Raw genomic sequence first — 26758 nt, 5'->3', positions numbered from 1 at the left:
CCTTCTCTCTCTCTCCCTCTGCAGCTCTCTCCCTTACTCTCTCTCCATCTAGATCCCCTCCTCTCTCTCTATCTCCCTCTGCAACTCTCTCCCTTACTCTCTCTCCATCTAGATCCCCTCCTCTCTCTCTATCTCCCTCTCCAGCTAGATTCCCCCCTGTGTGTGTGTGTGTGTGTGTGTATAAAAGAAAGAGATATGAAGGGTTGGGGAGGGGATCTAGCTGGAGAGGGAGACAGAGAGAGGAGGGGGGATCTAGTTGGAGAGGGAGACAGAGGGAGAGGGAGAGGGGAGGGAGGATCTATATGGAGAGGGAGACAGAGAGAGAGAGGGGGAGACCTACCTGGAGAGGAAGGCAGAGAGAGAGGGAGGGGGATCTAGCTGGAGAGGGAGACAGAGAGAGGAGGGGATCTAGATGGAGAGAGAGAGAGAGAGAGAGAGAGAGAGAGAGAAGAGGAGGGGAGTGTGGAGCTGGAGGCGGGGAGAGGGGGAGAGATCTAGTTGCAGAGAGAGAGAGGGGAGGTAGAGCTGAAGTGAAAGAGAGGGGGGAGGTGGAGTTGGAGAGGGAAGAGTGTACAAAAGAAAGCGATATGGAGGGTTGGAAAGTTAACTGGAGTGAGAGAGAGGAGAGGTGGAGTTGGAGAGAGGAAAGAGTGTACAAAAGAAAGCGATATGGAGGATTGGAAACTTTCCAATCCTCCATATCGCTTTCTTTTGTACACTCTTTCCTCTCTCCAACTCCACCTCCAACTTTCCAATCCTCCATATCGCTTTCTTTTGTACACTCTTTCCTCTCTCCAACTCCACCTCCCCCCTCTCTCTCACTCTCACTCCAACTCCACCTCCCCTCTCTCTCTCTTTGCAACTAGATCCCCCCCTCTCTCCCTGTCTCCAACTCCACAATCCCCCCCTCTTCTCTCTCTCTCTCTCTCTCTCTCTCTCTCTCTCCTTCTCCAGCTAGATCCCCCTCCCTCTCTCTTTGTCTCCCTCTCCAGGTAGGTCCCTCCCTCTCTCTCTCTCTCCCTCTCCCTCTCCATATAGATTCCTCCTCCCCTCTCTCTCCCCCTCTCTCTGTCTCCCTCTCCAGCTAGATCCCCCCCCCTCTCCCTCTCTCCCCCTCGCTAGCTAGATCCCCCCCTCTCTATCTTCCTCTCCCTCTATCTCCCTCTCCAGCTAGACTCCCCCCCCCCTCTCTCTCTCTCTCTCTCTCTCTCTCTCTCTCTCTATCTTTGTGTGTGTGTTACCTATTATCTCAATGAATCTAAATATCCACTAATCCATGCTCTTAGTCAACGCTTCGAAAGGCCCCTGGCAACCGTTGCTTTATCAAGACTATATTCACATTTACGTTAGTGCTAACGGGTGCAATAGAGTCAAGAGATAATCCTCAAGAAAAAAGAAATCCATTTAATTACTCCTGCTGCATTTCACATTGTGAATCCAAGAGAATAACGTTTTGTCAATTATTCCAATGGTAAAAGCCATAAAACAGTTTCTAAATTAAGCAAGTTACAAGGTAGTTCACTCTTAAGTTCTTAAATTGCAAACACATATTATTATGTAAGCATGCATAGCAAAGTCGAGAGCACTATATCTCTCCCTCAAGTGATTCTTTAGGGTTGACAACGTCTTCTTCCGCAATCTCATGCCCAAGACTCTACCTGCAAATCCGACGGAGAGGTGTGCCAACTCACCTGGCACCATCACAAGAAAAATAAAAGTTAGAACAATACATTTTTTATGTGAAAGCTAAGCTTCAAGGCCGGCACACAATTGTTATCCTTGTTTCTCAATCTAGATTAGCATTAATAAAATCTTGGCATTTATAAATTTTATCAAGTGCTTATACAAGTAATTCTCATGAATTCTACATCCATACAGAGGACTAAGATGAAGCATGTCTAAAATATATCATGAATTAGATCTAAAATATATCATGAATTAGATAACATGCTTTTGACTATCCCAAAATAGAGGGTGTTATAAGCGAATGGTGATCACTTTTACAAAGGACTCCCTTCTCAAGTAATGACGGAAATTTGTGGACAGCCATATTGCATGCTGTATATCTTTCGATACATAAGGAATCGCATTCTGACTTGAACTAAGAAGTTACAGATCTATGGAAAAGCTATAATTTTTCTTTTGGAAGCATATCGATCATACATTTGTATGAAAAGATATACCTTCTACAAAACAAATAAAAGCTGCTGTTTTGTTACAGCCAGTAAATTACTGCGTTCTCAAGTAGTGACGGAAGTTTGTGGACAGCCATATTGCAAGCTGCATATCTTCCAATACATAAGGAATCGCATTCTACTTTGGACAGAGAAGTTTCAGATCTTTGGACAAGCTATAATTTTTATTGTGGAAGCGTATCAATCAGACATTTGTAGCAAAAGTTATACTCTCTACAAAATAGCTAAAAGTTGTTGCAGCCAGTAAATTACTGCAACTAGCCAGTTCGCAAAAGTGAAGTGTAAGCCATGAAACCGAATAAAGAGAATCAGTGCTTGCTCTACTAGCATCCCTTCCCTTTCATCTATATTAAAGAAAAATATTATGAGAAACATAACCAATACACAAGCTCCGTTTACCGCTACTCAATCCATAGATGCATTTTCAAGCTCCCATATTCGACATATATAGGCCCAACTATGGAGATCCTCAATGATAATTCTTGGGCTTATAGCATATCAAACATAAGCATATCATTCAACAATGCAATGCTAAGCATGTAATATGAATGGAAATAAAGGGAATCGAAGGGCATCATAATATCCAAAAAATTTCCAAAGTTAATAGGACCTCCAACTCCTGCATCACCAGGGTTATTTCATTCATAAATAGAAATGGATGTTCGTCAATGTATTAAACCCTTTGTGGTCCAAACCTTTTCCTAGGATCTCTTCCATAATGTCCTAGAGGGTCTTTTCATGAATAAGGGAAGAGGATAGAGTATCTATATTCATATGGAAGGTTTGTCAGTAGAAGCAATCATACTACCCAAAAAAAATCCGAGTGCTCTAGTAAATACGATTCTTGGAAGTATAACTCAGAACCAAAGGGGTTCTATGTGTCCGAAAGGATGTCAAACTATTTAATTTCTAGGAAGCAAATCTCTCTCCATGTCATTATGTTCCAGGACGTATACAACTCAAAACCAAAGGAGAATGATCAGAGAGAGAGAGACAGCGAGTCTATGCAAAGTGATTCTCCCGAGCATATAAATCATTGGGATCCATTCTCAAACTAGCTGGGTGAACTAGTGGTATGGACGGATTGATGAAGGGCACTTGACGACCAACATATGTTGATATAGGGACTCTCACTCTCAGGGATACAAGGATGCCCAATTTAGGAAGCCCTGAGACAGCTCGTCGACCCACCGACTTGCTACAATTGTGAGGGGCTTGAGTTCGTGTGATTTACAGCTCCACGGCTGACGTGATTCCTCCATTCATGCTTATCGTGGCTGTCACAACCAACTGCATATCGAATGAGATCAAGAGGGATCCCGAGTTCCTCATCAGCAACACTCATTCATGTAGAGTCATTTGTGAGCCAAAATATTCCAGTAAAGTCATTTGTGAGCAAGTGATCAATTGTGGTGTCCCAGCTGTGTGAGTTAGGAGGTCTGAAGATCGCCTGTAACGATGAGGGGACAACGGAAAACGTTTGAACTGCAAAGCAAAAGAGTTACAGTTTAAGAAATCTGCCTTCCGGAATGGATCTCCCAGCAACCATACCCTGCAATTAGTGCCCAAAAGTCAAGAATCGTGCTGGCTCTAATAATACCCGCGTCTGGGGGGATCCCGACCATTTGCGGAGGGCTTAGAGGGCTCAGACAGCTTGAGAAGGCATGGAGGACTGAAGTTCACTAGTATAGAAAGATAGAGAGTCATCGTCCCTCCCAGATTTATTCGTAAAAATGCAGAGCCCATGCTTCTCTGTAGACATGACGAATCCCAAACTTTGAACTAGCAGAGGTAGATTCTGAGGAAGTTCCTCCGATGAATCGAAGAATAGAAAGATTATGGGAGCCTCCATTCCACTTACCTTGTAGTGACCGACCTTGGAAAAATGTCTTGCTAGGAGAGGCTCACGTCAAGTACAAGCACTGCCAAAGCTGAGGAAGGTGTGGGCATCTAAGCTTGTGCCCATTATCTGGTACTGCTGACTCTTTTGTAGGAGATCAACGTTATTTCTTCGATCTGTTCTAGCAGCAAATGCCATAGAGAACACACAGAGAAGGGTGGTCTGGCCGAGATGAGACAAAAGAGTAGAAGGAGGTGAGAAGGAGGCTGCAACTCAAGGTGGCCGAGCTGTATAGAGGTGGTTGGAGGCAGGCAAGTAGAATGAAGGAGAGGAGTGAAAAAAGGAGTGAGAGGAGAGCACTGGCTCCCGTGAAAATCAACAACCGAGGGTAAACAGCAACGTTGTTGCAAAGCCAAAGGTAGCATCAACACCTTTGACCAACAAAGACTCTCAGCACCTAAGGAGTTTCGTGCCATTCCATTTCCTATGGGAACGTATGTTCTTCCAATCTGAAATCAAACATGTGACAAACGGGCATCCCTTTACTTTTCTGCCAATATGACCCAAACCCATGACATAAGAGGTTTTCATGTGTGGAAACCTCTCTCCAACACGTTACGAAACACGCCAATGACCTGTTTAAAATTCAAGAAAATGTTCTATACATTGGAGAGAAACGGCATGCAAGGACCAAAGAGGCCTAATCAAAAGGGAGTATTGAAAGACGATGGAGTTTCCACTCATTTCAAGACAGTTATCTGTTTACTTACGTTTTTTTTCAATGAAGAGTCTTCCGTGGAAAAAACCCCAAGAGCAAGGCTCATGGAAGAAATGCATCATGCAAGGCATGAAAAAAAAACCTTAGTGTGTCAAAAACATCATCACACAGCACTCGAAAAGCACCAAGGTTGAGGCTAAAAATGCCACCTCAACCTGTGGTGGACTCCAAGGAAAACGGGGAGCCATATCACTCCCTAAGGAAATCTTTCCTCCTGGCAAAAACTGTGTGGGAAGACCCCTACATGCTCACCCAAACGGTAATCAAGGTGTGTACAATATCTGTCCAAATACTAGCCAATGTGTGAGAGACGAAGGGCTGCGGAGAGCAATAGGGTCGCCCAAGGCATCTTGAGAAGTCCAAAAAGGTCCAAGAGGTCCAATGGAATCCAACAGACACTTAGAGAGCCCATGGATAAAGTGGATGTATTTCCCATTGCTACAAACACTTGAAAGCCTACACTATGATGCATAGTGGAAGGTTTGTGAGCAAATGAGAAGCTAAGTAAGGAGAAAGGAGAACTGGTCAAGCACCTTGGTGGAGACAATCACTAAAACCACACCAGAACCACAAGAGAAGCATGTTTAAAAGGCCAACAAAAGGCCAGCAAAATAAAGGGGGAGTAAGCATGTGAGTGTGTGAGGGTGTGTACATATTTATTAGTGAGAATATGCATAAAATTAAAATTGGGGGGTTTTGGGGTTATTAAATTAAAAAAGTAAAATTAAGAGGTGCTAATAAGCAAGAGGTTAAATAAATAAGTAAAGAAATAAAGAAAATTCAGGGGAGTGAATATGTAAAAATAAATAAGGAAAACTAAGAGGGCGAGTGAATACGTAAAACTAAATAAGAAAAGTTAAGAGGGAGTGAAAACATAAAAATAAAAATTTGCTGAATGAATGAATTTTAAGAACTCTAAATGAAAGAGGGGAGGGGGGAAGAATAATCCTGTCAAAAAATGAACCATACAATTAATTCAATCATTTGGATAATACTAAAAAGTTGCATATAATAAATTGATTGAATTTTTTTTCTAAAAAATCAAAATTGACATAATTTTGACCTGAGTAACAGGATTGGCAATATAATTTTTTTATTTATATTGAAGTTGCAAATTTAATCAAGGAAATAGTACATTCATGATGAACCCATCAGGTAGTCCAAGCTCCAAGGTCAGGGTCTACTTACCTGTTGCCACCATCCAAACCAACCAGTTGTTAGAACAATGAAGTTGCATTTGGGTAGACAGGTAATGCTTGTATCCCCTGGCTTGTTATCACTTTACCAAAAAAACTTGAACAAACCTTTTGGATTTGTAAAAAAGAAACTTGAAAGGTTTTTAAGCAAAAAAGACATGAATTACATTTTAAAGCCAAAAAAACTAAATATAGTTCTAGTGTCTAACAAAATAAAAGTGAAGGTTACAAAGCGGGTTTAATCAATAAACAAAAGTTACAGTTACCTACAAGGCATTCAACCAATCAAGAGAAAAAAGAAGGGATGTAAACCACTCCCTTGAGTAAAAAAAGCCTAACTTATCAAGCAAAAAGCAAATGACCTCTAAAAATAGTATAACCTTTACTATAAACCTAAGAACTGTGAAGAAAATGGGATTTAAAGCTCTCCACTTTGGATTTTGATTCAACATTCAAGGATCCAAGCCATAATTTCAACAACCTAGGGACTACATCAAAAAACATAGCAAAGTTTCTTCATTACTTTTTCTTGTATTATAGCCCTTTCAAAGGAGTAACAGGATTTAAATTGTTGAATTGAGAGATAAAGGCATGCTCACTTGTGTAAGTTTATCCATATTATAGATGTTTAAGTCAATGTGAGGCATTTGTATGATATTCAAGATGGCATTTTGAGGTTGTTATCGTTTATTACATAAATATCAACTTCTAAGCCTGAGATCCAAGAAACTACAATAGCCTCCACTAACTATACAATTAAGTTCACAAAACTCAAGAGACAAAATTCCTGCACCAAAAGAATTTGGATTTTTAAATATAAATTCTTTGAATTTTGAAAATTCTATGACAATTAAATCATCTATGAAGTTAGGAGTTTTTCAATAAGTTAATTAAAAAGGTTACGTTCTCAAAAGATATCAATCACTACATAAACTCAAGCTCATAGGTACAAGGGTAGAAGTTTGCCAAGAAAAGAGCACAATCAGTGTTTTGCATAAGAAAACCAATGCTTTGTTGGAATAAACAAAATTATGAGTAAACTATCCAAAAGAATATTTAACTAAAAGGTAACATCTTCAACATCTAAAAATTTTGTGTACCTTTTCTTTTTCAATTCAAGACCCTAATTTTCTAGATTTCATCCAACAAAAATCAAAATGCAAGGCTAATTTTTCAACTCTTCTAACTTTGCATCTATCTTTTCAATATTTGTAATATAAACTTATGAATTAATATTTCATATTCATGAGACCAAATCTTCCAAATCTGTCTTAGTGTAGAGTGTAGTAAATTCAAATAGTTGCAACAAGATTGGAGTGCACTTTTCTTCTATACTTTGCGGGTAGTTTAAAAGCTTCATGATTGGTATAACTCCCACTGAATCATTCAAAATCCAACTTAAATCTACTAAAACATCAACTTCTCTTAGTAGGTTTCTCCAAACCTCAAGGACCATTGGTAACATGGACTTAACAACTTTGAGACATCTATTAGAGAAATCTTACAAGCAACTGCAATGAATCTAGGTTTATCCGGATTTTATGGAACTTCCAAGCTGCAGACAGATAGGGAAGAGTTGGGTTGCCGATGAACTCAAAAGACTTACAAGAGATTGATGCTTCAAAAGCATATTATTTCAAATATAGAGCAAGTAGCATACATCTTTGTTGTGCAAAGTTAACTTCTAAGCCTGAGATCCAAGAAACTATAATAGCCTCCACTAACTATACAATTAAGTTCACAAAACTCAAGAGACGAAATTCCTCCACTGAAAGAATTTGGATTTTTAAATATAAATTCTTTGAATTTTGAAAATTCTATGACAATTAAATCATCTATGAAGTTAGGAGTTTTTCAATAAGTTAATTAAAAAGGTTACGTTCTCAAAAGATATCAATCACTACATAAACTCAAGCTCATAGGTACAAGGGTAGAAGTTTGCCAAGAAAAGAGCACAATCAGTGTTGTGCATAAGAAAACCAATGCTTTGTTGGAATAAACAAAATTATGAGTAAACTATCCAAAAGAATATTTAACTAAAAGGTAACATCTTCAACATCTAAAAATTTTGTGTACCTTTTCTTTTTCAATTCAAGACCCTAATTTTCTAGATTTCATCCAACAAAAATCAAAATGCAAGGCTAATTTTTCAACTCTTCTAACTTTGCATCTATCTTTTCAATATTTGTAATATAAACTTATGAATTAATATTTCGTATTCATGAAACCAAATCTTCCAAATCTGTCTTAGTGTAGAGTGTAGTAAATTCAAATAGTTGCAACAAGATTAGAGTGCACTTTTCTTCTATACTTTGCGAGTAGTTTAAAAGCTTCATGATTGGTATAACTCCCACTGAATCATTCAAAATCCAACTTAAATCTACTAAAACATCAGCTTCTCTTAGTAGGTTTCTCCAAACCTCATGGACCATTGGTAACATGGACTTAACAACTTTGAGACGTCTATTAGAGAATTCTTACAAGCAACTGCAATGAATCTAGGTTTATCCGGATTTTATGGAACTTCCAAGCTGCAGACAGATAGGGAAGAGTTGGGTTGTCGATGAACTCAAAAGACTTACAAGAGATTGATGCTTCAAAAGCATATGATTTCAAATATAGAGCAAGTAGCATACATCTTTGTTGTGCAAAGTTAACTTCTCTTGGAAGAGATTGCAAAAAAAGCTTTTTTGCAGGTGAAGACAAAATAATATGAGCATTTGCTATATAGAAATCGCAAACTTTCACTACAATTCTCTTTATTTAAAAGTAGCTAGATTCAAGATTTCCAACATGACAAGAGACCTAGAACTCAAGATTCTTCTACTTGGATGGCAAACTTGAAACTCCTTTCTCTATGGCTTTCAATATGCATTAATCCTTGAAAGGAGAAAGATAAATTTTGTGCATTTTAAGAAAAGCACCCTTATAAAAGCAATAGTAAGGACATAAATACCAATGGTAATAGCTTGTTATTGAGTTGTTGATGAAAGGAGCTAACATTTTATTACTACCAAAAAAAGGGCTACTAAGAATGGCTAGCATTCCATCCATAACAAGATTTCTACTCATGCCGCATAATTTGAGGACTTCTTTCTGAATGTTTCACATATTTCCAAGCAATCATAAGATTCCAAACTCTTATCACCCATTGAGGAAGAGCACTCGTAACTTTGAGGTGATTGCAATATAGGACTTACATCTATCTTGTCAAGATGAAGAGAAGTAACTATATGGAACATAAGCTCTTTTCTTAAAATTGGAGTGCTTTAAGGTCAAAAACTGAAAAATGTTTCTCTGACACTTTCGATTGAATTCAATTCTAACTTCTTAATTAAATATCTTGATAAGAATAGTTTGCTAATGGATATAGAAGTTTCAAAACCCTCAACATTATATATGTCAAAAAACCTCAATAGAAAAATTACCCAAAGTCAAGAACTATAACCTTCTCTTATAGTTTGTATAGGCAAAAATTGACCGTTTTGAGTAAGATCGTTGTCTAGTACGCGGGAAGAAACTTGACTAATCATAAGGGAACATGATGCATTGATCTAGAAATAGAAGCACATTTCTAATATCAACATTGAACAAATGGAGAGAAGTAATAGGAATCACTTTTTCTTTAAACAATTGATTTGGATTATGATAATGAAAAGGATAAGTCTTAGTCTTTTGATTCGTTTTATTAGATACTTTACTCTTGTGATAAGACCTTCCAAATCCTTCCAAATTGAAACCTCTAGGAAAGCAAGCACATAAAGTTCTCAGTCAAAAATGTTCATGAGGCCTAGTCGCCTTAAAGATTTTCTTTGAGTTAGCAAATCATCCTTCTATATGCTCAATAGGAAAAGGCTTAATTTAATACTAGTTTGGTAATAGGACATAACAGTGTCCTAGAACATAAAAATGTCTTGCTAAGTGGCCATGTTTGAGGAATTTTCTACATGCAATGAATTTCCATATCCTATCTTCATCATGTCCTTTCTTACGATCCAAATTTTATTTAAAAAATATTGTAGGGTATAATTATATGTCCTAGGATTAAAATTTATAAAATTTTCACCATCCTAAAATCTTGGCAGTCAAAACAGCACCCAAATATAACAGCTTCAGATTTTGTGAAAAGTGGGTCTTACAAGGTCATAATGCATTGTTTTTTGGATCTATAAAGTTATAATCATTGTTGTATGGTCAAAAGAGACTTATTTGAATTTTAAAGTCCAAAATTTGGGGATGTGTCTAGAATTTGATTTTGTTATTTTCTCTCATTTTTGTTGTCAAACCAGGCTAAAAATGAATTGTAATCAATGAATTTTTTTCTCAAAATAGGTATTCATTAAGGTTTGAGGTTGTGCATAGTTATACATGATAATATGGGTTATATAAGATATATTCCCATACTTTTATAGTAATATAAGGCCATTAGATAAGATCTAAACAGTTTCAATGGCACATAAGCTCCATTGCATCAAACTACTACGAGTTTTTAAACCCTACCTGAAATTATATTATATCATGTAAAACAAAAGTTCAAGGTTTGAACTTTCTTTTTGTGTATGAAACGTAGGTTTCATATGTATTTAACTTGATTATGAGATGGCCACTGATGACATACACATATTTATTCAATTTTAAAGACCATAAGATATCTTTTAGTATTGAAAATTACATCCCACTTTATTTTCTATACTAAAACTATGTTTAAAAAAATTGATATTGCTAGAAATAGTTTTTTTTAGATCGCCATGCAATTGTTGTAAAGAAAATAGAGGCTTTGTCATAGCTTTTTTTCTATGGAAGTATTTTTTTCCATGTTCTTGAACAAGTCAAAAATATGTCTTGAAGGGTACTTATGTTGGATAGAGGTTCAAACCAAAAACAAATTTGGAACACTAAAGAGGACACTTGTATGGCCTATTGAGCTACCAAACTAGTGTTATTATGGTTTTCAACCTTGTGACCATCAGAAGATTGAAACCTGCACACTGTGTTGTGTCTTTAAAGGATGAGTTTGGGCATGCCCTTGGATTCATCTAGATTCATTGTATATCTTGTAGTAAGTCTAAAATTTCCCACGCGCACACGTGCTAGCCTTGTAGGGGGTGTGGTATGCAAACAAAGCTGCTGGAAGTAACATATCCCAATCTTGTAAGCAACTCAAGCAAAGTTTTTTCATGATACCACCATATGTTTCACAGTGTTGTGCTTTGTTGATATGAGGGTGCGTATGCAGCGGCAACTACCTTGTGAAATATGTGTCCTTATGTGTGCTACCTGAGTCTCTTTCTCCTTTTGTTTGATTTGTTTTACTTCTTCCATAATTTGTGCTATTTAGGCTTCCATATGCTCTTACCCTAATTTCTTGTTACTTGTTGATAGCTCCCTAAATGGTTGTGTTATTTTCTCGAGTTACTATCTCTATCTTGTTTACCTCCTCAACCTCTCTTTTTTGTACTTTCTTATTCTTTTCTGTAGGTGAGGGAAAATTAAGTAGGGATTCTAGCAAGAAGTCACGGGCACTTGCACTTGATTGCACACTTATGTTGATGATCTCGCGAATGTATTGAGTAGACTCTTTTTAAGCCCCGCTGCCCGACAACCAAAAATATGTTATGTTGACTCTTCCATCCATTTTTATGTAAGAAACTCATGTGGGGATAGACTTGATTTCTCAGCTAGAGTGAATTTGAATAAAATTATTGATGTTGAGAATGGTACCGTCAGATGGTATGATTTTAAGTCAATATTGGTTAGTACATATGGTTGTAAACAGCAAAAGGATTCATAAATCAAGGCGTCCTAGGAGTAAAGGTCTTTGTAGTTCTCAATCTCTTAGTTCTATTCTTACCAACCAAGTAATCTATGTTATCTACAACATGCATAGTAGTACTATGCTTTATGTGGGATAGACTAGTTGTACCACTTTGGATGTTCTCAAGAGCTTGGTAGTGAAATTATGAAAGCTCATAGAAAGAATTCTTTGATTCAAGATTTGAAATCCTTATATCATGTATGTCAAATTTTGATTTTGAATCATTTTGTTGTTTGCCTATTGAGCATATAGAAGGATAATTTGCTAACCTTAAGAAAATCTCCACCACATAGCAGGGACAAGCTACTGTGACATGCCCACTGACGCCGTCAGCACTGGATGGTGCATGTACATAATATAAACATATGCTCACACATACAAATCCACACACCTACACATACTTGAGCATCCATCTATAGAAAGATCTTTGGTGGAGGGCAGACTCAGCTGTGGCAAAGGCTAGCACTAAAGGAGCAGGTGAATCAAAAAGTATTCACATTCTCTTCAAATTTCTGGTCATCTATTCAACAAATGCTCTGATGCTGGTCTCTAAACATGAAATGCACACACAATTATGGCTAGCAATCATGTAAAGGAGGACCCAAGGCCATCCGCACATGTTGCATTAGTTATTGTGCTGTTGTTATGGGGTCTGCTCTGATGAGGTCATGGTTATTGCTATCTTCTTGGTTGTATTTTGTGGTTGCAGAAACATAGGTATCAAAACCCAGATGCATGTATGTTGAAAATCTTCAATGATCTGTCTATATGGACATGTATCGTATAAAAAATGAAAATAGACTCTTCCATCTTTTGCCTACTGAAAATATATGTACTGTCGGTAGCCTTCTGAACAGGCAACAACAATTACAGTAGGTCAATCTGAGCAAAACTTTTCACTGTTTGTTTCTCATTCTGAATATTGATGGAATCTTGCCAAATGGCACACCAAACCAAATGCACCCCGCTCTCACAATTGACCCTTTTCAAGTAGCCCTTTGTTTAGCTTCGTGTTACACATGCTCTAGTAGGCTTTAGTTGCTATGGCCGTTGCACCTCCAATGAATTCTGTGTAAAATGAACTCACCATCATGATGTGCAGACTACATGGGCCTGAACTGCAAGAGCTGCAAAAAAGCCCTTTGAATTTGCTTGCTTCAAACATATGCATTCTCCGGGCGTAAACCGCCTGCACGATTTTTATTATTTAAACCGGCATTTTTCCTCCAGAGGTGCCACTCTTGATGACTGTCTCAGACAAAACGATCATGTTCCACCCTCCATCAAGCCAAAGTCTTAATTCAGATGTTTCTGCTTACCTGTGGCAGACTAGCCTTTAAATGATAAATTCGGATACAACTTCATACTAACGACTTCTGCTCTCCTAAATCTGTCGTCATGGTAGGTTGCATACCCTGGAGTGCACTCATAATCTTGTGATGTGATATTCCAACTGTCCACAACCTGCCATTGCAAGGGGTGTACGTTGGGCACTCAATTAATGTTGAGCTCTCACACGCTTCAATAAAGCTAGAGAGGAGATCTTATGCCTAGTCAGCACTCGATTTTGACTGAACCACTTTCGGAGGAGACAAATCGAGGTTTCCTCCTCACAACCTCTATGCACTGTACGATATCCCCTACCTGGTAATCTCCAAATCCGTGTATGATCATTCCACACTCATTTCCTTTCCCAACGGCTTCTGCATCAAGTTTTTCTCGCTTGAGTGACTTGAACTTTCCTTCAAAAACCTCTTCTCCACTTCGCAAGACCTTCACATTGCAGGTTCTCATCATTCGCCCTTCAAATACACGACAACCTGCAATTATTGCAGCTCCTTCATTTTGGCTTCCCTTTCCCTTGATTTCAAAAGTACTCAACACCTGTGCTTGTCCAGCAACTTGAGTTTCTAGCATGCCTGGAGCCTTGCTCACAATCAGCTGCCCAATGTCCTCTAACAGGTGATAAATCACCCGATGTTGCCGCACCTGCGAGTAAAAAATTTATGTTGAAGGAGTGGCATGGGAAGCAGTGGAAGATAATCATAACATTCTAAGCTTTATAAGACCCAAACAAAAAACTGTCTCATTTTGTATGAAGCACTCTAAAAATAGGAAATTACATCCACGCTTGAGCGACGAACAGCAGCTTCAACGGCAGAAGCCATGTTCCTGGTGTTGAAACAAACTATAGAGGCTCCACATGCCTCTGCCAGATCCACATCAGATAATGACACAGGACCAACCCCTGCATGCACAATGTTCACAGTAACCTGAACACACTGCAATTAGTCTCAATCTTACAAACTCGCAGAAAGAATGACACAATTGATCAAAATCAACATATCTACGATCCCTTTCTATTTCTTCAGAACCCTAATTGCAGATTCCTCTGTAGAACTAGTATGCAATTTTTACTTGGTCCAAGAGAGGGTCGTACCTGGGGACTGTTCAGTGTCTCAAGAGCCTGGCAGACTGCTTGAACTGTCCCTTGCACATCACCTTTCACAATCAGAACTAGGTCAACCCTCTCTACTTTTTCGGATTCTTCTTCTGGCGTCTCTTCTAGCACTTCTTGCTTCGGCCTGAAAACCTGCACTTTTTCCTGTTCAAGCCTGTTCCTTCTACCTTGGCTAAGTTTCCTTGCTCTTTCTTCACTAGCAACAACAATAATGTCATCTCCTGCTTGAGGGAGTCCTTTGAGGCCTTCAATCTCAACTGGTATTGAGGGCCCAGCAGATTTCACTGGATGGCCCTGAGTGTCAATTAGGCTTCTTATCCTGCCCCATTCAGTACCAACTACAATGTGAAGACCAATTGCCAAAGTCCCTTTGCGAACAATTGCAGTGGCTAGAGGACCACGGCCTCTATCCAGGCGAGCTTCTACAACCACTGCATGAACATTTCCACCTATATCAGACCGTAAATCCATGAGTTCTGCTTGCAACAATAATGCTTCCTCAAGCTTATCTAACCCCATCTTTTTTGTTGCAGAAATTTCTACCACCTGCACGTCACCTCCCATTTCTTCAAGCTCCACACCTTCTGCTCCAAGACGTTCACGCACTTTAGCAGGGTTTGCATCTGGTTTGTCACATTTGTTGATAGCAACCACTAGCGGGACCTTTGCAGCTTGAGCATGAGACAAAGCTTCACATGTTTGAGGCATCACCCCATCATCAGCGGCAACCACAAGTACTACAATGTCGGTGACAGCTGCACCTCGTGCTCGCATGGCACTAAAAGCAGCATGCCCAGGTGTATCCAAGAACGTAAGTGCTGCACCTGATGACATGTTCACAACAAAGGCACCTATATGCTGGGTTATGCCACCAGCTTCTTTTGCTGCAACAGAAGTCTGTCGTAATGCATCCAGTAAGGATGTTTTTCCATGGTCTACATGCCCCATAACTGTTATAACTGCAGGCCTGGGCACAATCTTTCCAGTACCTGATCTTTGCCCTGATGTATCACCTTTTGCAGTATCAGAGTGCAATCTCTTGACATCATGACCGAGCTCCTGACAAGCTCAACTTGGCTAATGAGAAACTTAAACTTCAGGGAGAAATATAATTCAGCAGAAATTTCGTATAATAACATAAAGTATGTAACACTACTCTAGTCTGCTCTTAATTCCCATATAGGGCCGCAAGTAGAATCTTCTGAGTCTACTTTCTGTCCTTGTTTAAATAACTCATAAAGCATACCACATGAGAATGCATCCATTCTTTTGCACATATGCATGCATGGAAGACAAACAAGCCCATTGGAAATTCACAGATATACAACTCTTGCATGTAGACGAGATAACAAAAATGTGACTACTCAATCCACGTCTACTTGTTGTGTACACACAACAAAGACAAGTGACGGAGATAATAATGTGGAAGAGACAGAGCCTTGACATTAAGTTCAGCACGGTGAAACAGAAGAGCAGCAACAAAGCCATGAGCAACAAACATTCCATGTTAATTTCCTGTCTACTTATCCTTATATACCTTTGTAACACTAGAATAAGTCCAATCATACAAACTTAGTTTTTTTGTTGTTTAATTGGGAAGAAATTCTTCTGCACCCGTGTAAGATAAATCGATGTAGTTGAACAGCTGATCACCACTTGGACGAAAATTCAAAGAATTTGCATGTCCGCTAAGGTGATAGAAAAATATACCTTTGTAAGACTAGAATAAGTCCAATCATACAAATTTAGTTTTTTTGTTGTTTAATTGAGAAGAAATTTAGCATTGCATGTCCGCTAAGGTGATAGAAAAATATACCTTTGTAAGACTAGAATAAGTCCAATCATACAAATTTAGTTTTTTTGTTGTTCAATTGTTTAATTTACTTATCATCATGGTCCAGGAGATGGTTAAGGTAATCAAGTTCTCCCATTAGTGCATCATGTGCCCCTTCCTTTCCTTTGCAACTACCTTGTCAACAGCACTACCTTTTAAAAACCTTTCCCTTTTGAGCTCCTTGTGCTCTTCAAAGTTTACCCTCATGGTGCAGGCTGAGTTCAAACACAACCTTTCTACTCTCTCCGTGTCTCGATTTTCTCTCTTCCCTCTCAATCGTTTCAACACATCAAACCTTTTCCTTTCCATAAACCAGCCTACATTCTCTTCATTCAAGCTACAACTGCCTGTGAAGACCATAACGATTTCATTTTAGTCTCTCCCAAATGAGCATTTCTAAGAAGACAAGCAAATCACACCATTCTCATGGTCTCAAACAACTGTTGGAGAATTAATGCTCCAGCCTCAGAGCATCCACCTAGGGTTAGATTGTTCCTTGTAAGCCCACGTATGAGGAGAACCCATGAGCAATAGCATGGGACATGGATAGATGCATCTGCATCAAGGTTTAGCCATCTATTAGTCAAATAGATACGCTGATGTATGGACAGCACGATAGCGTGTCTATTCAGCCACAAAACAGGCCGCCTGCTGACATGGCAACCTGGCATGCTAACGTAGCAAGTATGGCTGCAGATCTGCAGTGATGATGTGGCAAATAGCATGTGTCAGCTTTGGCAATTTGACAACGGATGATGTGGTAGATAGCCATGTGTGCAGGTTGGCACGTGAAGTGTGCAGGCTGGCGGGTGAAGTGTCAGTCTGCCTCATGGTAGCCAACACAGTTCGCCTGCTGGTTGCCTACATTGAAGTATGGCTGCAGATCTGCAGGGATGATGTGGCAAACAGCATGTGTCAGCTTTGGCAATTTGACAACGGATGATGTGGTAGATAGCCATGTGTGCAGGTTGGCAGGTTGGTGACGTGTGCAGGCTGGCGGGTGAAGTGTCAGTCTGCCTCATGGTAGTCAACCCAGTTCGCCTGCTGGTTGCCTACATTGACCCATGTAAAGGGAGACTTGCACTCTCCTCTCTATCATATCTCAGGCCCTCCCCTCTTCTATTCTAGGCAGTAGAAAGAAACGGCAGGTTGTATGCCCAATAATTGGAGCCACACATATACACCTCATAAGACTAGAATATATCCAATCTTACAAATTAAATTTTTTATAAAACAATAAAAGAACAGAAGCATTATTCCCCTGAAGAGAGAGACCTACCACTATCAGAGGTGCAAACCAAAGGGACTTTTCTTAGTTTTGAAGCAACTAGATTCAAACTGTACATTTCCAATGTGATAAGAGACCTTGGACACCCTTAGACTCCTTTCTCTATGGCTTTTAATAGGCATGAGTCCTTAGAAGAAGAAAGTCAAAATTTTGAGCCTTTTAAGAAAAGATCCCTTAGAAAGGCAATAGGAAGGACAGAAATATCAACAGTAACAACATGGCCTAAAGAACTATCAATGAAAGAAGCGAACTTTTTACTAGTACAACAACAAGGGCTACTAAGAATGGCTAGCTTTCCATGCATTGTAAGGTTTGTACCCATGTATGCCTTTGTAACACTAAAAAATATCCATGCATACAAATTCACAATTTTGTTGTTCTGAAGTCCAGATATCTACACTCGAAAATAAAAGAGAAAAACAAAAGAGAAGAAAAATGAGCTAACAACTTTTTTTGAAAAACGAAAGGAAGACACATCTAAGGGATGTTATTGTGGATGTGCCCGCACCAGGATGGTAGTTTTCTCTCCTTTCCCTGGTTTGCTGCTAGTAGTCAGGGGGCTTTGCTAGGAGCATAAAGGCTGGATGAAGGTGCATATGTGGCACTGCTTGAAGAACTGGCTGTGGCCAGTCATGCCAACCGCCCAGCTGACCAGCCAACCAGGCCAGTTGGCCTGTACAGACAGCCGAACAGCAGGGTCCTCCCCCCCAGTCTATAAAAAGGGGCCATTGCCCCATTGTTGTAACACGAACTCCAGTGTAATAAAGCAGAGTTCCTGTACTACTTACTCTTGCATTCTCCTGGGCATTTCTGCCCTCTCCCTTCACATCATTTCCACACCATATTCTGACATGGTATCACAGAACAAGGTCCCTTGAAGCCTTAGAAACGGTGAGAGCTTTTGGGACTGAAGGTGGTTGGCGCTAGTTGGAGTGGGATTAGGCTGTACGGGACGTGGAGAAGCAGGCAAGAGGAGGTGTCACTGCTGGACAGCCACTTTGCAAGCAAGTGCGGCCTTCTCAACTCTCACGATGGAAAGGGCAAGGCATCTCTTTTCTCAGCCTTGTACGAGAAAGTACTTGACGAACTGGCAAGGCCACTTGTAGATAGGTAGGAAAAGATATTCACAAGCAGCGAGATGGGGGTTAACCAAGATTGTCCCCCTCTCACCAATCTCTTCAGTTTATTCATTGATGAATTAGGAGAATGGATGGCCGAGAGGGAGTTGGAATTGCGCGTTATGCCTTAATCTTGCTCATCTACACAAATGGCATGGTTCTCTTTGCAAAAGACAAAAAGGACATGCGTGCGCACCTGAATGCATTGGGTGAATTATGCAAACAGTCAGGCATGCAGTGTAAGCATTGCCAAGACAAAAGTCATGGTAATTGGGACACAAAACGAGCAGATATCATTCACACCCCAAGAGACTGGACTACTTGTGTTGTGATAGACGTAAGCTTTGCAACCCACAAACAAAACCACACATATCCAAATAAAGAACGACCAACCTATCTCTAGGTATACATTTAAAATCCCATGTTAATACATTTAAAATCCCATGTTATGTTCAAAATAAAAAACCAAAATACACACTACTTACATAGGCAACCAACTCTGCAGCATCAATGGCAACAATGTCTGTTGCAGCATTTGTCACCTCTCCCAACCCTGTCAGAAATCCTTGCACAGTTTCTACCCTTTGGCCCACCTGCTCAGCCAACTGCTTCAAGGTCATGCGATCATATATCTCTATGACTTTAGACTTGGGATTCCTTGGTGCGGGGATGACATTAGGTAGAATATATGGTTTATCAACGGGTGGTGGTCGTATTTGCTTTTTTTCTTTCTTCCCTTTCTTCACAACAGGTGGGCCTGATGGATTGGGTTTAGGCTTTCCCAATAATCCTACGGTATGATGGATCTCACGTATATTTCCATTCGTAACTCCTAATCGTGAAACCTGCACAATCAATTAACAATCCACATTAAGTACCATACAAGATATACAAAACATGCAGATGAAAAATACAACTCTAGATAACCTCTAGATAACAAGTACTTCTTTTATAAGACTATTGAGTATCTTTGATACAATGCATATTCATATCCATCGACAAGGATACACATCCTGAAGAGGCAAAACATAACTCGTGATAGTCACCCACAGAGTGGTATTCATATATGTTGACTCTCTGGACAAAGAAGAACCCATAAGCTAGTAGAGTCACTTTAGGGAAAACAAAAAGCTTGTACCTCATGAGACTAGTAGAGGTGGAGGAAGATACAAAGAAAATAATAAGCAAAACAAAAATTATGCTCTCATTAGCTTCACCTGTCATCAGGCTTCCAAGAGATGCTACAACCCTTTGAAGACCCAGACATAGCAAATTATATACCAAGATACTCAGTGTCCACAAGAGGTGGGAACAACAATACAAATACTGTGTACCAAAAAAGCAAGGGCGGAAGGCTAGTCACATGGGACTTTTATTTTTCATTCTCTCAAGCCTGCTCCTTTGAGCCAGACCAGGAAAGCTAAAATGCACAACCTATGGCACAGTTCATATCTGATAAAATATGTGGGTGACGATTAGTGATAATAGGTTGCATGGAGAGGTTCACTTGGATTGGTAAAATTACCGAAGTCTCATATGTTCTAGAAACATCAGATGGCTATACACATTGTGAGGGGGTGGAACCCAAAGCATGTACAAAACCCAAATGAACAAGCAAACATGCAAGGTATGACACAAATGAGTGGGGACATAAAAGAAAGCTTAACAAAGGTGAATTTGCCTCATAAGAAACGTGGCTAGAATCTCCAAACATGCACAATATCTGAAAGAGAGGATCTATGAAAAAATATTCCACAAGTCGATCTTGTCTGAGCCAAACATCCTACAACTGAAAATAACCTCAATACATTCTCTAATGTAGAACAGCAGCAACAACAGAGATCCTCTTCACCAAATCTGAGATGAAAAACTGTGCAGTACAGTGTAATCCTAGGTTGTTTTCAGAACAGTCCTATACAAGTACCGTTTTCAGCCATTATGGATCTTCTACATGCACAAACAAAGAGAGGTAATACAGAAATATGAACAGAACTGAGCAAAACAACATCTCTGCATGAACACACTGTCTCAGCTACAGATTAATGAATCAACAGTCCACTCATGCACCTCTGGATATTAGTGACCCTTGCAAGATGGGCAAGCAGCTATGAAAAGAATTTCCAAAATGCTCCAGCATGTAGGCAAAATGTACTCCAATTGTTCCACTCAAATACTTGTAGTAACATGACGACCCCATCACTTGAAGGTGATGTGTAACTAGAGTATCTTCAGAGCCCGCATGAAGAGAGTGCTCAGGAACTGAAAGTAAGAGTGAAAACTAATTCCTAAAACTGAGTTTAAAAAATATTAAAATGGATGAATGGGGAGGAGATAACATTGCTTGCCTTGTAACAAAGACATGAAAGAGGGATGAAGGTAAAAGGGAGGAAACGAAGCAACAATTTCACGAGACAAAAAAAAAAGCAGACGTTTTACAGTCTAAATTAAAATTCAAAAATGATCCAAGTCTAAATTATACTTGAAAATGCACCTCCCAGGTAAACTGGCCTCGTTGTCAGGCGGCATGGAATGCTTTTATGGAATTAACCTTTTATGTATGAAAGCCTCTTCAACTTCATTTTAAAAATCAACGTAAACTACTTCGATCCATATTAAAGATCCACGATTTACGACCTTGATTCATATAGACCACCAAAACTTCGTCATGGTTCTTTCTGCCTAAGACATTCGAGTGAAAGCACATTAAAAGTGTAATCATTTACACTGCTGCACAAAATATTATAACTCAGTTTCAAAAGCAACCTCATTGTATCTATAGTTGTGAAGTGGCATCCATTAAGTGCCTTATGGACTTCAAATCTCAAATTTCAGACTTAAATTTGAACATTTGCTCCATTATTTGAGTCTGTTTTGGCAAAAGGTTATCCGGATAGCTGTAAATAAGCTCACAGCTTTTACAAAAATTAAAAAGCAATAATAGGTTCTAAACACATTAATTATGGGTCCTTCTAAGTAAGATCTTCAAGATAAATTTCATCACTGGTCGAAGACCAAAAACAGAACTGGGACACATAAAAATCAAAATAAGAAGGAAAGGTATAAGTATATTCAGCTTTGCATGGGTATTGGACAAACCGCAGTCTGCAGAGACAAATGACCATTTGTTGATGGCCAAATACGTATTTCAAAGTCTCCAGCAGCTGTCCAGAGAAAGGATCCTGACCGTGATTCGGCACCATATAACAAAGTTCTCAATCCAGACCTCCTCCATTGGAGGAACAGAACACGAGAAAACATGTGAAAAGGTTTTGCCGTGTGCAATCCTTGGAGTCTTCTCAGAGGTCTGCGGGAAAGCAAAGAACAAATGATGACCGTCTTATGGTGACAATGTCTGCACAGAACATACAAAATAAAATAAGTGCAAAGACAAAATAAGCATTAAAACAAACCAAGCTCGTCACATATAACTGCTGCAAAGAAGGCCAACTCAATGAATCACCATAAGGAACTGCATACCACTCTTTGGATTTATGCCATACTTGCTTACTCAAAGGCAATCAGCTTTCTTTAAAGGTCAATATGCTTAAAAGATGAAAGGGCCCAGCATTCCTACGCTTTGGCAGGCTGCTGGTCTGTTGAGTCCACTTACTTGTGACTGTGCTAAGTATTTTCAATAACCAGTCTTGTGGCGATCCCACTCAAACCCAATCAAGGACCTTTCTTTGACCAATGATACATGTATCTAGACCCAAACTCATCCTCTAAAAACACAACACATAGCGGAGTTTCAATCTCACGATAGTCACTCATAAGGTTGAAAACCATGAACTCCATCACACATAGTAGGGATTAGCTTCCCCACTGACATCATCAGCGCTCTGCAGACCATAGTATAGACATATGCTATCACACATACAAAATCCACACACCCGCTCCAATTGCTTGTGAGGACTATACGCTTTCATTTTCGTCTCTCCAAAACGAGCGTCTAAGCAAAAAAATGCTTAGATAATTAGTTGATAGGGCAACATACCACTTATTAAGATAGAAAGAATATATCGCAATATTAGCAGGCCACAACAAGGTGAAATTTGCATGTCCGCTAAGACACCTTATTCACTCACCAAGTCAAGACGTTGGCAAAAGTTATGGTTGTGTTAGGAACCAGTCATCTAATATCCCAATCAGGAACCTTGAAAAATGATCCCTGAACACTGATTCATTGTCTTCAATGTAGCCTTATTTTCCCACGGTTTATTCAAGCGTTCAAGGTTACATCATGGCAACCATATTGGACAATCTTTAACTCGGGCTGATTATGATAAATAGCAAGAGAAATTAGCTACTCTAATAAACATGGCATGTAATAACTCAAGAGGAACGTGGGATTGTTCAAAGGCTAAAAGGCAGAGGAACAAGGGCTGATTATAATATAGAGACTTTTATTTACTATTAAGCCGAACCTTACACATCACCTATTGACCTCTCCTACCAATTTTAATTAATTAATTAAGATTTGATGCATGGAGGCTTAATTAAGCTATGTTTATATATGGCTTAATTTATTTAATTAGCCTATGTTTCTCTATGGCTTAATTTATTCATGCATTAATTGACCTATGTCTCTCTATAGCTTAATTTATTTCATGCATAGACTATGTCCAAGGGGACTTCCCCAAAAGGACAAGAACCCAAAACCTGCTTTTTCCCAAGTGTGATCCCTACCACTAGGCTAGTAATATTATATGCCTCTTTCCTTATAATAGTATTATAAATCCTCCCTCATCCCCCTCCCCCAATGGGATGTCCTTTCCTCTTTAATGCCCTTCAAACTGGTTCCCCAATCTCACAAGTCCCTCCCTCTTTAATGCCCCTCCCCTCCCATTTTATTAAATTCAAGCTCTCTCCCTCCCCCACCTAAGACTAATTATTGCCCCCACCCTTTATGCTTAAATATTTTGCCATCATATACCACTTCTCTCTCCCCCCTCACCCAACTAATTAATTAATGTGATTTTTTAAATGTTGGGGGCACCTATTAAGCTGAAACTTACACATCTTAGAATGATAATGACTCTTCCAAAAAGGGAGATCAAATTGAACAGCTATCAGAGAAAGCAATTATAGACCAGTCTTGCTTTCCACATGGAAGGATGATGCATGATTGCCGACAGATTTATTCATTCCAAAATTAAATTAAGAGCATTGAAATATCATTAGCTAAAGATTTTCATTCAAGGAAACTTCACATTAACGTATATGCTATAGCACTAAGCTAAAAGGCAAAAAACAACAGAAGGAATAGTGTTACATCTAGGCTCCTTGCTCTCGTGAGGGTAAAGCCCAAAAGAATTCATAGACCAGCTTAATTGAGAGTACATTTCACAAGTATGATTTCCTTATCGATGATGCCATTAGGGCAGCTACCGCTGCCACTGCTTTCTTCTTTCAAGAGAATTTCTTTTGTTTCTCCCTTGTTTTTTAGGAAACTGAGGTTTTTCTTGCTCTAATTTTTATATTGATTCAATCCACACAGTGTTTCACCTTCTACTTGATCGGCACTATGGGAACTTTATAGACCAGAGTGTACTCCTGACAAGAGAATGCTCTTGGAGTGTCCTCTGAAAGGGTCAGCTGCCGTTGCTATCATCCACAAAAAAATGCCAAATGTGTTGCCCCCCAAAAAACATTCACAATAAAGTGCAATGCTATACAAGCTTGTAACTGGCATCTATAATGGCAAACAACAGCTTAACATCGTTTAAGTAGAATCAGTGGAATGGCAAGAATCGAAAGATGCATGTTAACATTGCAATTGTAGTGTGGTCTCAGTGGTGACTCACGTGTCGTAGGGTAGTTGAAGATATGTCGACAAAGATTCCACTTCTGGCTACTCCACAATGCATAGCATGAGTCATCTGCACAAGTGTCACTCAAGCGCCTCCGGATTGTTGCAATGTGGTTTCATGCGAGAAAGAGGGAAGGGAAAGAGGGAAGAGGAGAGGGAGAAGGACGGAGGAGGGAGGAGGAGGAACGGAAGAAGGAGAAGGGAGTGAAGGGGGATAGATAGACAACCACAAGTACACTACAATGGAAACAAGAGAACACCCAAAACACTCTCTTGGAAGAGAAGAGGGAGCTTGTATTCAAACTTGTGCAAACAATGAAGACCAAAGTCAAACTTTTGGCCTTTTATACAAGTCACCTTTTGAAGGGAGGGCCAACCCTTTTCCTTTTTAGCACTCTCCCTCACTTTACAACAATGGGCTCTTGGGCTCGTAGGGTGCCAAGGCCTATTGCTCTTCTTACCAACTCTCCCTACTAGCAGAAATAGCACTTGTGTTAAACATATTAAAGCACTTGGGACAAACCTAGTATTAGGAGGTGATCCTAACTAGTTCCTAAATAGCACTTGTGTTAGCCTCGCCACTCCTAGGCTCGGGTGATTTGGGGCTCAAACTCCCGGAGCGACCTCACACCTTCACATATTTGGTGTTCGAACCTCATGAATGTGGCTCAAACCTGGAGTGATGAGGCTAGGCTTCCATGAGACACTCAAAGGTAATCTTGAATGTTGCTGGGAAGCCTTTTTCTTTGGAATATTTGGGGAACAAACTCCCTGAGTTTGAGTTGTACTCCTTTCATGGCTATCTTCATTGAATCCTTGGACTTTGGAGTGGACTTTAGGTATTTGGGGATCAAACTCCCTGAGTTTGAGCTATACTCCTTCCATGTGCACATTGCTTGTAATCACTAACCTTGGTGTATTTGAGGAAACTCCCTTGAGCTTGTCCATTGAGGTAGATCATTTAGCCTGGACACCTTTACTCATTGATTACCTTGCATTCGATGATTGTACTTTGTGGATGTTAACACTCTCGAAGTGGATTCAGCTTTTGTCTTGGCAAGTTCTTGTGTTACTGTCTCTTTTTTCAAGATAGGTTCTTGTGTTATTGCCAATTGCCTTGAAGATGATGCAATAAGGTGACATGCCTTTTGAGAGACTTGCAGTCAAGCAGGTTCTTGTGTTACTGTCCCCCTTTTTGAGACAGGTTCTTGTGTAACTACTCAAGAAGAGGTAGATGAATTCCTTTGCATACAATCCTCGTGCGTTGGTGCTTTTCCCTTATCCGTGAAAGTAGGTTCTTGTTGTTCTTGGCATCTTTGCAGAGTAGGTTCTTGTGTGACTACTATTGGTTTGCACTCATTGATGCTTTTGTATTACTAGATTTGGGGCTCTGCTCCTACTTTTGCGATGGAGGTGGTGTACATTTACGCTTAGGGCAAGCATGGATGGGCTATTGATTGTTGAGGCAAGGTTTGGGTACCCATATATAAGAGTTGCCAAGGTAATATCCCTTGGCCTCGAGTAGTCTTGTGGGAACCCATTGGTAATGCATCTTCCTTGTGGGATGGCATTTTGCTCCCTCTCCCAATAGTCAGCGAATATACATGGGAGTCTACCTACAGAGATGAGACGAGGGGTACAAGAGGAGTTCGAGGTTCAGGTGGAGTTGCAGTCCTCTTCAGATCCACACTTCGGGGGATCATTTCAGTAGATCAAAGAGATACACATTCCAGATTTCTTTAGATCCGGATATGACACATGGACAGCCAGGATCTCTTTGTCGCAGTTTGCTACTTCCTCCTAGAGACCTCCCACTTTGCCAGAGATACTCGAGGTGATGATGAGACATCCCCATTTGCTACCCTTTATCAGTCCATCGTTGACTTTTCTAGCCACGGAGAAGTCCTTCTAGTGGGGGACTTCAATGCGAGGACAAGGACCCGTCAGGTACCACTTCTTGATTTCAGAGATGATTCCACTCTACTGGCAGATGTTGACCTTGAGGAGGCAGGTATGCTACGGGTTTTGGCTGACAGGCTAGGTCCACTCTGATAGATGGCCCGCTTTAGGTGGTTTCACATGCTTTCCACATGGGGGGGCTCCAGTGTTGTTGATTACATCATGGGATCCCCTGTCTTCACATCTCGCATTACTGACTTCACTGTAGCACCTCTCCCCCCAGGGGCTGATCATACATACCTTTTCTTTTGCATCTCCACCTCCCTTCGCACAGCACCTTCCACCCCACTCAATGCTTACTCCACCTACCACGATATACGCTTTGATCGGGATCACTCACATTCTTACTCTAGCCATCTATACATACTTCTCGCTTATATTGACTTCATACCCCTTTTAGAGGATTGTGCTGCCCTTGTCACCCGCTCACTACACGAGGCTGCCATTCACGCTTTTCCCCACACC

General features: G+C 39.9%; 1 protein-coding gene across 4 annotated transcripts; it reads right to left on the bottom strand.

The window, feature by feature from the left end:
* Window positions 1-12608: 12608 nt before the first annotated feature.
* On the bottom strand, window positions 12609-22277 carry LOC147899690 (Translation initiation factor 2, small GTP-binding protein). Of its 4 annotated transcripts, none has more exons than XM_087378459.1 (6): window positions 22136-22277; window positions 21622-21877; window positions 19011-19370; window positions 14265-15344; window positions 13948-14097; window positions 12609-13813 (listed from the first exon to the last, which is right to left on the bottom strand). In XM_087378459.1, exons 2-6 carry the CDS (start codon window positions 21781-21783, stop codon window positions 13379-13381), a joined length of 2187 nt encoding a protein of 728 aa, XP_087234585.1. In that variant the 5' UTR covers window positions 21784-21877; window positions 22136-22277; the 3' UTR covers window positions 12609-13378. The 4 variants fall into 4 exon arrangements, with proteins under 4 accessions (XP_087234585.1, XP_087234587.1, XP_087234586.1 ...); XM_087378461.1 differs by having other exon boundaries at window positions 21622-21829; XM_087378460.1 differs by lacking the exon at window positions 22136-22277 and adding an exon at window positions 22003-22126.
* Between the last annotated feature and the right edge of the window lie 4481 nt (window positions 22278-26758).

Source organism: Dipteris shenzhenensis, chromosome 8 (genome assembly GCF_047967505.1).
Source record: "Dipteris shenzhenensis isolate YYH24624 ecotype China chromosome 8, Dip_SZ_1.0, whole genome shotgun sequence".
NCBI classification, from domain to species: Eukaryota; Viridiplantae; Streptophyta; class Polypodiopsida; order Gleicheniales; family Dipteridaceae; genus Dipteris; species Dipteris shenzhenensis.
This window is presented reverse-complemented; position numbering and strand designations above follow the sequence as displayed.

Excerpts from the sequence above, each read along its gene's own strand:
- LOC147899690 (XM_087378459.1), bottom strand. The coding sequence starts at position 21,783 with ATGTTTTCTCGTGTTCTGTTCCTCCAATGGAGGAGGTCTGGATTGAGA. Across the intron at positions 15,345-19,010 it reads CTGCAGAGTTGGTTGCCTAT|GAGCTCGGTCATGATGTCAA; the intron begins GTAAGTAGTGTG and ends TGAGCTTGTCAG. Across the intron at positions 13,814-13,947 it reads TTCGTCGCTCAAGCGTGGAT|GTGCGGCAACATCGGGTGAT; the intron begins GTAATTTCCTAT and ends TTTTACTCGCAG.